General features: G+C 48.0%; 1 protein-coding gene across 1 annotated transcript in view; it reads left to right on the top strand.

The window, feature by feature from the left end:
• The window catches only part of kif5c (kinesin family member 5C), a 116,942-nt gene that overhangs the window by 63,821 nt on the left and 39,863 nt on the right, over positions 1-13,258 (top strand). The window contains exons 9-10 of the mRNA XM_003224979.4: positions 4,403-4,507; positions 12,428-12,576. Of these exons, the coding sequence (XP_003225027.1) occupies positions 4,403-4,507; positions 12,428-12,576 (254 nt within the window). The remainder of the gene's footprint in view (positions 1-4,402; positions 4,508-12,427; positions 12,577-13,258) is intronic.

Here is a 13,258-nt window from a genome sequence, read left to right as displayed (position 1 = left end):
GGTGGCCTTCCAGAGAAGAAATTCCTCAGGCTTGTCCGAAAACTTTTCGACACCCTTGTCCTTAAGATCTCTTCTGGGACTTCTGATGATGGAGACAAGCTGGGACTCCGGCGTCGAAGGGAACAATTGAGGAGTTTGCTGTTGTGGAGTGGACTCCCACCGTGTACCTTGCGTCAACCTTTGGCCTCTTGGAGGGATGACATCGACCACTGACGAATCGATGGTTCCCTGTGCAGCTGTCTGTAGGGGCCAACTAGCACTCGGCCTTGAGGCCCTGATTGACTGACCTAGGGTTTTAGCAGGAGGCACAGGTAGCTCGAGCAAGGGTGAGCTCCCCGCTATGACGCTCTGCTCTGCAGGAAACTCAAAAGTGACTTTGGGGCCCTGCTCTGGGTAAGGAGAGAAGTCTCCCTGTTCCTCATCCGAAAACTGGCTGTACATGCTGCCAAGGTGCGCAAACACTTTGGCAGAAGGGTCCTGTATTGGTAACTGGCTTACATTTTCTTCTGTGAGTGGCTCAATTAGGGCCTTGGCCAAAGTCTCAGCCCTTACCCTTTTGGCTGCGGCATCCATCTTTATTCTAAGCATCTCTATACGAGCCTGTTCTATTTGCATTTCGCTTTGTCTACGGGCCTGTTCTATTTGCATTTCGCTTTGTCTTTGGGCCTGTTCCATTTGCATTTCGCTTTGTCTACGGGCCTGTTCCATTTGCATTTCGCTTTGTCTACGGGCCTGTTCTATTTGCAGTCGTTGCTCTTCTTCTTTAAAGGGAAGGGTGAGATCAGCTGTCTTAGCATCAGCCTCCGCCCCCGCTACCTTGCTCTTTAGCTCCAGACGTGCAGCCTCCTTAATGTGCAAGGCAGCTAGGGAAGAGATGGCACTCCCAGCAGCAGAAGACTTGCTAGAGTGGCTGTGTTTAGACGATGCACGCTCCCTTAGTTTAGATACCTGGCTAGAGCGGTTGGACTTAAGACTAAGTGCCACAGCAGGTGATTTTAAAAGATTGGTCTCATGGCTGCATAAGGAAGCTAGGATTGCCCTCACCCTATTTTCTTTCTCATTAGTGTCAGCTAAAACACTCCCTATTTCTAACTCTGAATCCTTGGCGTTAATGCGCTCGAGGACCTGGACTATCTTAGACACTAAACCCCTCCAAAGACAGAAGGCTTCTTCGAGGTCTGTCTGTAATATGGCTGGCACCCTTGTGATACCCAAGCTCTCTATTCTGTCCATTAATGTTGTGATGCGCTCCCATGCCGAACCTAACCTCACATGGAGGAGCTCCTTTTCGTCTATTAGATGGGCTAGCATTTTGGCTGAAGGGTGCTTTATCCTTTGGGGCCTTTCATTCCTACTTTCAGCCTCAGAAGGAGGTACGCCATCTGTATCATCTTGAAATTGCATAGACATTATGTATTCTTAATAGCAAGTAAATTTACAACAAAGGCAAATGCAATATACCTGCAAGTAAATTTACAATAAAAGCAAATTCAATATATAATACAATTCACAGCACTTAACCATAGCAATATATATCACTAAGTAACTATACTTTACAAAGATTGTGACCTTTGGCGCCAAACTTTGGTAGGCAAGCTGCAAAATGCCAACTGACAGCAACTTGCCACTTGATACCTCCCTTGCCCGAGTGACGTAAACTGCCAAAATGGCGACTTCGCCAAATTTTCAAGCACCTTGTGCTCCGCGGCTCGAGGCCTGCCGCCGAAGGAGCACCGAGGCTGGCTTTGGAAAGGAGGAGAGAAGAGACGCCTCCTCCCCGCTGTGAAGGGAGGTCACCACCGCAGGACGATGAGACAGGTCACCACCGCAGGTCAATGAGGCAGGTCACCACCGCAGGATGATGAGACAGGTCACCGCCGCAGGTCAATGAGGCAGGTCACCACCGCAGGACGATGAAGCAGGTCACCACCGCAGGACGATGAGGCAGGTCACCACCGCAGGACGATGAGGCAGGTCACCACCGCAGGACGATGAGGCAGGTCACCACCGCAGGACGATGAGGCAGGTCACCACCGCCAGGCGACTGTCCCGGCCGAGTGCTTCTGGACTCACCACCTCCAGGACCTACTGCTGGGTTTTGCACAGCCGTGCAATTGCCGAAACAGCCGCAGGGCTACGCGCACACACGCGAGCTGAAGAGCAGGATACTGCAGAGGCTGAAGGAATGGAGCCCCACTCTCTCACTTGCCTTTCGGCCTGGCAGCAAGCTTTCACTGCAACAGACCAACAAAATCAAAGTCTCTATGGCCGTGCAAGCTAGCTGAAGCGGAAAAACCGCTGATCTACCTCAAAACTGTGCCGTCCGCCGGACAATAAAAAACTATAAAACTGAAACGTGCTGTCCTTTATCCGGGCGAACTGCAAATCCCTATAAGCTGTCCTATAGATATTGAACGACTGAGTCTGGATAACTTCAAAAAAGGATGTTTATTCATACAAGGTTGTAAACCTGGCACAGATCTTAAAGTTGCAGAAGATGAAACAAATTTCTATAGGTTTTAGTCACAGAATTATCCCTGGTTCCAGAAGGCAAAAGTGATTATAAAACCACTATACCCTAATCACGCTGCCTATATTAGAAGGAGAAACTCTTTCCTTCCCTATCTTTACAGCAAAGATTAGTTCTAGAAGCGATGGAATAACTCTGCTCCTCTAACTAGATTTCCTATTCCAGATCAATATAATTCAATACTTATCTAATTTGGATAGGCTTAGATTGGCCTGGTTTTGAGGATGATTTGTCCCAGTTAGCCTTGCACAGCTCCAGCACGTTGGAAAACTATAGCCAGAATGAAGCTCCAAAATGGAGACTAGACCCTGGTAAAAAGGGCGGTCCTAAGATGTTGCACTCTTTGACCAATCACTGCAAAGAAAACTGCAGCCAGCTTTTGCAGATTCCAAGCCACTTTTCCTGGGCTTTGCAGCCAGAGGCTGAAACAAGATGCAAAGGAGGGAAAACAAACAAACGACCAATAGGTAAGGTAAACCATCGTCCTGGGGGACGGAACAATGAGTATATAATACCGTTGCAGTTGTCTCTTGTATTACTCTCTCCCGTTTCCCCTTGATAATATAATGTTACTGAAATGGGTGGAAGCTATATAACCTTGGCAGAGCTGTATCATTTTGTCTATTTTTGGTTTTCCCCCGCTTTTAAGGATTATTGTTACGGCTTTTGAAGAGAATAGAGGCATGAGTGGTAGCTAGAATTGAATTCATTATTTTAAATTTCCCCAGCAGAGTTTGATAAGTGAGTTTTATGAGGCGCACTACAATATTCTGATATTTTCTTTTTTAATTGATTATTCTAAATTTTTTGTTTCCAAATAAAGTTTTCTACTAATAATAATTGCTTCGGATCCTACACCAAAATATATTTTTGGATGCAGCTATTCAAAACCTATATTGTCAGTATGTCAGCCCCCTTTGTCGCAAGATACCCATTTTTATATTGATGGAGATAAGGAGGAGCAGGAGAGACACGTGCAGCTATTTTCATAGAATTATAGAATTGGAAGAGACCACATGGGCCATCTATTTCAACCCCCTGCCATTCAAGAAAAGCACAAAGTACCTTGATGGATGCATCATGAAAGCATCATGACAGGACAAGAGGTCCTTGGGAGATCCCTGAGGATGACATTATTGCTGTGTGTCCTTCTTTACTGTTCCTTCTATTGTTCACCAATGTAGAAATTGCCATATTTTGGGAACTGATACTTTGAAGACAGGGGATTGGGAGAGATTTTGGAAGCTACATAGTCAGACAGAATTCTGGCCGCCACAAAACCTCCCAAAGTGGGTTGTGATGACATAAGCTGGACTTTGGCCACCATTATTAACAGCACGCCAGTCATTATTTGCCAGCACCTCCTACTTTCTGGCATTAAGGTCCAAGATTTTGATTCTCCTTGGTAGTTGTCAGTTTTATTTATTTTGAGTTCCACATGCCTGGATTGGCAGAGCATGTTTGTTTGTTTTCTTGTTTATTACACAGGCAGCAGCTTTGTGCCACACTGTCTAAGCAACTCACTTAAAAATATGTTCATCTCTTGACTTTTAACATACTGGCTGTTTCTTCTGTTTATTAAAAAAAGAGCATTCGATGTACGAAATATTATTTCAAAGTCCATGAAATGTTGTTAAGCAGATCCAGGCTTGTGAACTACCTGGATAGGACGCTTTCAGTGGGAATCCCATGCTATCAATGAAAGAAATATATATTGTATTCACTTAGAAAACAAAGAAAAGGTGATATGGAAATGTTTTGCAGGCTGATTACTTTTCTGTGTTGGGTAAAATGAAGAGAGTGTCTTTTAAGTGCTACTTTCCTCTTGTAACCATCTCCAAGGGTCCAACCAGTAACTACTCTTTTTGGCAGGTCAGCAAAACTGGGGCAGAGGGCTCTGTTCTTGACGAAGCTAAAAATATTAACAAGTCATTGTCTGCTTTGGGCAATGTGATCTCAGCATTGGCAGAAGGAACGGTAAGTAATCCCCATTTTCTTTTAAGAGGTTTTGAAAGCCTAATAATTTGGTGAATTGGATTCTTTCCTGAGTTTTCCAGTTGCTACTGCACAGGCTTGCATTGTAAGCTGTATTTGGAACGAAAAATCACACACACACACACCTGCCGTCCTGAAGTTTGCATACTGCCTCAGGATATTATTATATTTACATGCAATAAATAAATAAATAAATAAATATTATCTTCTTAAAGGTGGTAACATATTACATAGGTCAGCATGGAACATTGTGTTTGTATGTTCTCATTGTGGTTGAAATAGCGAGACCTGCTAGGAGGAGCTGCTTTTTCTTCGTGTACTCTGTGAATGCACACTAATGGAGAGACTGCGCCTGCGCAGGTTCCAACGGAAACTCTTCCCAAGCTAAAGTTTAAATTTTTGGCGGTAGCCACGCCCCCCGTCCCCAGAGGGCATATAAGGCGGCCCTGGGCGCCCGCTCTCCAGTTCCTTTTTTTCCGCCGCAAGGTTCACTTCGGATTCTCATGTCTACTACTCACTTCAAACGCTGCACTCAGTGTGCCGCTAAAATTCTTGACTCCGACGGCCACGCCAAGTGCCTCTTCTGTCTGGGAGAGGCCCATGTCATCGGTACCTGCCGTTTTTGCCTAGCCCTAACGGCTCAGGCAAGGAAAAATAGAGCCGCGAGACTCAGAGCAGCGCTCTACGAGAAGTCGCTCGCCCCTGAGCCCACTCCGTCGACATCGGGCACGTCGTCGACGTCGAACCTGAGACCGATGTCGGCACCGGCTGCTAAGGCCTCTTCAGTTTCGTCGAGGGCGTCTAGGGCCTCCAAAACGGCTAAGCCCGTCAAACCGCCGTGCACGCTCACCACGGTCACCATGTCGACTCGTTCTGGCAGACTTGGCCCCTCCTCGACGTCGAGCTCGGTGGCCTCTGTGTCTTCGATTCGATCCCACCTTGGGTCTCCTCCATCAACCTCCGCGATGAAAATCGCCTTTAAGAGAGCCCACGAGGAAGCTCGTCGGACCCAGTCCGATTCGGCAATGGTCCCTCCGACGCCGGGAAAATCTCTAAGGGTTCCTTCTAAACAGCCGCCTGCTAAAAAGAGAGCGACTCAACGCTCCTCTTCTTCTGCCTCTTCTAAAAAAGACGTCCCTTCTTCTTCGGCGACTTCTTCTAGGAGATCCTCTCCGATCGCTCCTGCACAGCGGCCTCGTCAACCCTCTCCTCGAGTTCTGTCTGATGGCGAACTTCAGGATTCACCCCACCACTCCACCCAAACAGTGGTCAGGGTGCCGTCGCCTCGACCTGCTGCCGCGCATCATCCATCACGCCAGCAGCTTTTTCCCCCGACCTCGACACCGGAACGGGGTAGACAAACCACCCGCTTGGCTCGAGCTGCCCAAGCTTCGGCCTCCAAAGAAACTCGGGCTCAGATGGCTCCTGCTCTTGAGGCCTTGCCTCCCCCAGAGACTGTGCTTTCATCTCCCCCTCAGTCCCCCCAAGGGGCTGAGGACGATGAGATCGATATCGATCGCCCTGACTCCGCTCTCTCAGCCTCGGTGGTGTCTCTCGGCCTCGACCTCTCTCCTCCTCATGATGCATACGAGGTGGATCCTCCCTCACCCACAGACAATATTCGGGCCTTTTCGGACCAAATGGTGAGAATGGCCGATGCTCTAGGTCTAGAGATCAAACAAACTTCTAAGGCGGTGTCTGATCCGGTTTTCAAGCGGGTCCAAGCCCAAGCCCCCCTGGCCACGCTGCTTCCGTTCTTACCTGACCTTCTGGACGTCATCCAGGCATCCTGGAAAACTCCTTCCTCGATCCCTCCTACCTCAAAAAGGATCGAATCCTGGTACCGCACCGATGACGATGCCTTAGAGTGGCTAAAACACCATACCGACCCGAATTCTATGGTCGTCAAAGCTTCTCAGACCTCCGGTCGTGAGTCTAATACTCCTGCGGATAGAGAGGGCAAAAGGTTTGACGCGGTGGGCCGAAAGCTCTATTCTGGGGCCCTTCTACTTTGCAGAATGGCGAACTACGGGGCCTGTATGGGTGCATACCAGCAAATCCTTTGGGAGAAAGCTCAACCCTTCTTCTCAAAGCTGTCTGACGAGGACCGTTCGGTGTTGTCTACTCTTCAGCAAGAGGCTGACTCCCTAGCCCATCATCAAATTCAGATGGCAAAACATACAGGCGACATGGCCGGTAAGATGATCGCCCACGCCATTGCCATCCGCCGTCACGCCTGGCTGAGATCGTCGGGCCTGTCTTCTTCCTCCAGACAAGTTATTGAAGACCTTCCGTTCGACGCCTTGGGTCTCTTTAATTCCGGCACCGACGATAAACTCAAAACTAACCATGATTTTAAGGTCCTGGCCACCAAATGTGGGGACCAGCCTCAAACTCACCGTACCAAATGGTTTCCACAACGCTTTCGTCGATTTCCGCCTCCTTCTTACCGACACCAGCCCTTCAGGCGTCCCTCGGTTTCGAATAACCAGAACCGTCAACAACCTTGCCGGCCTGCTCATCCTCAGAAGCAGCGCGGCCGTACTACTCCTACCTCCGGCCAGCCTCATCGGCGCTCCTGACGCCATTTCTCCTTGTCGGGTCTCTACCTCCGGTATCGATGCAGGACCCACTCCTCCGCAGCCCTCCCCTCTGCTACATCAACCTCACGGCCTCTTTTCAGATCGCCTGGCTCCTTTCTTCCATCAGTGGGAGTCTATTACTTCGGATGCCTGGGTTCTCCAAATTGTTCGAGACGGTTATGCCTTGGAGTTCGAAGAGCTCCCGCCCACAGGGCAAATCCTTTTATCCAACCCTTCTCAGGAAATTCTCGCCGAAATCGACACCCTTCTCGCCAAAGGGGCTATTCGGCCTTCTCCATCAGTACAGGACCATCAAAACTTCTTCTCCAGGTACTTCACGGTCCCGAAGAGGGGAGGGGGGCTCCGCCCCATTTTGGACTTGCGCGTGCTCAATACGTTTATACGCCCTACAAAATTCAGAATGGTATCCATCGCTTCCATCCTTCCCATGCTTCAGCGCGGAGACTACTTCGTCTCCATAGATTTACGAGACGCTTATTTCCACGTGGCGATTCGAAAAAGCCACAGGCGCTTCCTTTGCTTCAAAGTCCTCGACCAGACCTACCAGTTCACCGTTTTACCCTTCGGCCTCGTCACAGCCCCAAGGGTTTTCACCAAAGTCGTCGCTGTCGTGGCTGCCCACCTCAGACTCCAAGGGATCACAGTTTTTCCATATCTGGACGATTGGCTTCTGGTCGGGCCTGACCCTGTCCTCCTCCGTCGCCACGTCGACGTTACCCTCACTCTTCTCGACTCTCTCGGTCTCCAGTTAAATCTCGACAAATCTCACCTTATTCCGTCGAACAAGATCCGCTTCATCGGCACCCTGTTCAGCTCACTCTCTCAAACTGTCTCCCTCCCTCTCGACAGGTTTCTCGCCCTTCGGCATCAAATCTCCCTCTGCGAAACCAACCGGAGAGTTCGAGCCCGGTCCATCCAAGTACTCCTGGGCCACATGGCCTCCACTGTCCTCACGACCCCGTTTGCCAGGCTCCATCTTCGCACCCTGCAGCGTTGGTTTATAGACGTCTTCAAACCATCCCGCCACCCCAACTCGAGGTTTCTCTCCATCCCGCTCCATGTTCGTCGCTCGCTCCGCTGGTGGAAGTCCCTCTCCAACGTTTGCAAGGGCCTCCCGTTTCACCAGCCTTCTCCTTCGGTCACCGTGACCACGGACTCCTCCAGTTACGGCTGGGGAGCCCACCTGGGCAGTCTCACCATACAAGGTCTTTGGTCTCGTTCCGAAAGGACCAATCACATAAACTTTCTCGAACTTCTCGCTATCCTCAAAGCTCTGAAAGCCTTCTCCCACCTGATCTCCCAGAAGTCTGTCCTCGTTCAATCGGACAACACAGTGGCAGTCTTCTACATCAACAAACAGGGTGGCACGGGTTCGAGGAAGCTGATGCTCCTTTCCTCTCAGCTGTGGTCCTGGTGCATAAGCCGCAACGTACAGATCCTGGCAGTCCATCTTCCCGGGATCCAAAACGACTTGGCGGACGCCCTCAGCAGGATGACGAGTTCCTCCCACGAGTGGATGCTCGATCCCGAGACTCTTCTCTCTCTCTTCCGAAAGTGGGGATTCCCCACTCTGGACCTCTTTGCCTCTCCCCAGAACGCGCAACTACCTCGATACGGCGCGAGACTTCCTCCGGCCTCCTTTCCGGGCTGTCTGGGAGACGCTTTCCTTCTGGACTGGTCGTCGGAACCGATCTACCTCTTTCCGCCGTTCCCCCTGATACCGAAGGTCCTCCAGAGACTCCGGTCGATTTCGACATCGGTGATCCTGATAACACCAGCTTGGCCTCGACAGCCTTGGTATCCGGCTCTTCTCCACCTCTCCAAAATGAACTTTCTCACTCTACCTCTTCTGCCACACCTCTTATCCAGAGAAAACGGTCAGATCCTGCACCCGGATCTCCCCTCTCTACATCTCACTGCATGGAGAATTCTCGCCTGACCTCCCTCCCGCAAAACCTGCAGGAGATCCTCCGGGCGGCCCACAAGCCGGCTACAACCAGGTCATACACTTATAAAATCTCCCGCTTCCGTGCTTTTCTCCGGTCCCGGGACATCGCTGTTTTTCCGACCTCGGTACCGATAGTCTTGGACTTTCTTATGACTCTTGCAGATCAGGAGCTTTCGCTTTCCTCTATGAAGTCTTATCTGGCTGCTCTTTCCTGGTGTTTCCAGCAACATGGTAGACCGTCTTTATTCTCTGACCATCTTGTGAAAACCTTCTTAAAGGGGTACAACAACATCCGTCCGCCCTCCCAGCCACCTACGCCAGGCTGGAACCTCGAGCTCGTGCTCTCCCAGCTAACTTCCTCTCCTTTCGAGCCTCTAGCATCTACCGACCTGCGCCTACTTTCTTGGAAAGTAGTTTTCCTGGTGGCCATAACTTCGGCTCGCAGACCCTCGGAGCTGGCGGCCCTTAGGGTTGATGAACCTTATCTTCGCTTTCATCACGACCGAGCCGTTCTCCGCCCGGACATCACCTTCCTCCCCAAGGTGGTCTCGGCTTTTCACCTTAACCAGGACATTGTCCTCCCCGCTTTCTTTCCGAACCCCTCGTCTCCTCTGGAACGGAGGCTGCATCTCCTCGACGTCCGTAGGGCTCTTCTCTTCTATCGGGACCGCACCAAGGACATTCGTAAGACTCAAAGACTCTTTATAGCCCATGCCCCAGATAAGCTGGGTAATCCTATTTCTTCGCAAAGGTTATCTCACTGGATTGCTCAGGCCATTGAACTTGCCTACGAACTGGCTAAACGTCCACCTCCCTCGTCCGTTCGCCCGCGTTCGATGAGAGGTCTTTCCACATCAACTGCCTTTTTGAGGGGCATCCCGCTAGACTCTATTTGTAAGGCGGCGATCTGGTCTAACCCCCTTACTTTTGTCTCTCACTATAGAATAGACCAAAAAGCCTTAAAAGACTCAGCCTTTGCTAGATCGGTTTTGTCCTCCTGTTTGTCCTGAGGAATTTATCCTCGAAACTTACCTACCACTCGGCCCCCTGGAGGGTCCCTCCTCAATGGTTCTTTCTTACCAGATGTCCCCGTGTTTGGCCATCTCGTTGTGCCATATCTATGTTCTAATTTGCACTGTTTTCCTGAACCATTGTGCCTTATGTACTTCTCCTTCTCTCCCCTTCGGAGATAATGCACAGTACTTGTTTTTTCCTCATGTTTGAAATTGTTTATTTGGTGTCCTACCAAGTTCCTCTCTTGGCATGATGCTTGTGTTACTATACGGGTCCTTCGGGGCATGTTATTTATGTTTAATAAAGATGTGTTTGGACATCAACTTGTGATTAAGGTTTGCCTTGTCCCACCATCCGGGACCTAAGCGTGCTAGTCTCCATTGGTGTGCATTCACAGAGTACACGAAGAAAAAGGACAGGTTGCTTACCTGTAACCGTGTTTCTTCGAGTGTACTCTGTGAATTCACACAAGCCCGCTCTTCCTTCCCCTCTGGCAAACCCTCTTCCTTTCTCGTTGCCTTGGCGGCGCAGGAACTGGAGAGCAGGCGCCCAGGGCCGCCTTATATGCCCTCTGGGGACGGGGGGCGTGGCTACCGCCAAAAATTTAAACTTTAGCTTGGGAAGAGTTTCCGTTGGAACCTGCGCAGGCGCAGTCTCTCCATTAGTGTGAATTCACAGAGTACACTCAAAGAAACACGGTTACAGGTAAGCAACCTGTCCTTCTCATGCGTGTTGGACAGCTGGTGCTTTCCATGTCAGTGGACTGACAAATCTACTTTGTGCATTTCGATCCAAACTTTGGGATACAGTTCAGCACCTTGGACAGAAACTTCATATTAAACCTTTGGATGGATTAAGCGCCCTTCTGACATGGATGCCATCCTCTGCTTAGCATAATGAAGCAGCATTTAATCATGTCAAATTTCTCCCTTTAGTGAGGACATATTTGTGTTACTATAAATAAGCAACAAAAATGCTACATTGGAAAAAGAGTGGTCTCTTGCTGTGTTACAAGTGTAATTAGAAGACATTTTGACAATTGTTAGAGATAAAAGATTACTTTTTAACCCAGGAAAATCTTCTCAAAAGTCAGGGGGCATCTTATATGCTGTGTGTTGTCTTATAGGGAGGGTGCTGAAACTTCTGAGCCAGACTGGGGAATCTGCAGTTGCCGCATATGGTGGGGGAGCCCAAAAACAGCCTTGGCTGCATCCCCACCATATGAGGCGACCGTATGAAAGCAGCAAGGGCAGCGCTGTACAAGTACGGTAGAAGAAAATCCACTCACCAGGATTTGTGGAAAGAAGTGACTTAATGTAGTCCTGATGACAAGGTGAGGGGGCGCCTCACTAGGAAGGTGTAAGTGAAGGGTGGAGCAAGCTGCAGGCATCCAGGACGCGCAGACTATGGAAAAAAGAGATAGAGCGCCGCTGTTCCCAGAAAAACATGCCTCTTTCACCCGTCTGGCCCGCCCTTGTATCCTATTATCCTTCTTTGCCTCTCAGATCTTGCTCCTGAGGACTGCAGTGAAGCAACGCAGGCATGTATGTGCGAGATCTGAGAGGCAGAGAAGGAGGTAAGGTAATAGGATACAAGGGTGGGCCAGATGGGTGAAAGAGGCGTGTTTGAGCTATCACTCTGATAGTCTTTTTATGTGGTGTGCACTGGAAGAGGATTAGTCTTATATGGCGAGTATATCCCAAACTCTATATTTTAACTGGAAAAGTTGGGAGTCGTCTTATATTCCCAGTCATCTTATACGCCAGAAAATATGAGTAGTCATTTTAGCTAATAATTTCCAGCTTCCCAAAAGCCCAGTGTTACAAAATCCATGACCCTATCTACACTGCCATATAATGTAATTTAGACTCATATAATGTAGTTTAACTGCATTGAACTGCATCATATCAGTCCACTTTATCCATAAAATGCAATGTAGATGGAGGCCAAGTGTCCTGCTGGTTGCACTGCTTACATCATAGGGCTCTTCATTTTCTAAGCTTTCTTTTGGTTGTGTTTCATGTAACTGAGATTTAATGCGTAAGACAAAATAATATCCGTTTCATGTCCAACAATGTTGATGACTATTCTATTTTCATTTCTCCTGTTTGCCAAGTGATAAGAAAATATGCTTACTGTTGACTGGATCCACTTTCACCTTCATGTCCGATCAGCTATATAGCAATTGGCAGTACAAAGACTAAGAGCAGTGTATTTTATCTAAATGTTGCATACTCATCTTAGAAATTTGAAAACAGTCTTATGTCTTTGAGATTGATTGAATTCTGAATTATATATTGTGGTATTTAAAAAACCTGTCTCACATCTCTTAATCAGAAAACGCACGTCCCATATCGAGACAGCAAAATGACCCGGATTCTTCAGGATTCTTTAGGTGGGAATTGTAGGACCACCATTGTCATCTGTTGTTCCCCATCCATTTTCAATGAAGCAGAAACCAAATCCACTCTAATGTTTGGACAAAGGTAAGCCAACATGTCTGTTTCTAAGGAGATTACATCTGTTATTTATCATGATTATTGGATTTTGACCAAGTTGACTAAAAAAAAATTAGATTTACATGTTGGCATGGCTTTCAATAAAAATGAAACATCATGCTTATGTGTAGCAACACTTAATGTCTTAATAATTGCCTGTTTTGATTTCTTAAAACTAAATTGACTAAGCAATTGTAAATGTTTACCTTAAAGTAAGCCTCATCAAGCTCAATGGGACTTAATTCTTAAAATAAATACGCATATAGCAGTGCTATACATCTTTTTAAGGATAATCTGCACTAATCAAGGCTTAGAAATTTTATTGCTGTTAGAATATATGCTCCATTCTTTCACTAAGAGTATTAGTGAGAAATCCAAACTGAAAATGATTATAAGGAAATTGTTCATATGAACTGAGAGTGTACTGGGAGGAAATAAAGGTAATAAATCGAATTTGGATAAGAAAAGATTGCTGGGGTTAGATCTGAAGCCTTCTGCCAGCAAACAACAGCGATATTGCAACAGTTCTTCTCAAAAGCACTCAAGAATAAAATTGCACATACAGCAAAAGAATTTGCTTTGTGATTAATTTTATGCACCAGTGGTTTCCTGGCTTGGAGCCTAATGTGGCTCTATTGATCTTCCAGGGACAATGTTGATGTGAATAGCT

Source organism: Anolis carolinensis, chromosome 1 (genome assembly GCF_035594765.1).
Source record: "Anolis carolinensis isolate JA03-04 chromosome 1, rAnoCar3.1.pri, whole genome shotgun sequence".
Taxonomy (NCBI): domain Eukaryota; kingdom Metazoa; phylum Chordata; class Lepidosauria; order Squamata; family Dactyloidae; genus Anolis; species Anolis carolinensis.
This window is presented reverse-complemented; position numbering and strand designations above follow the sequence as displayed.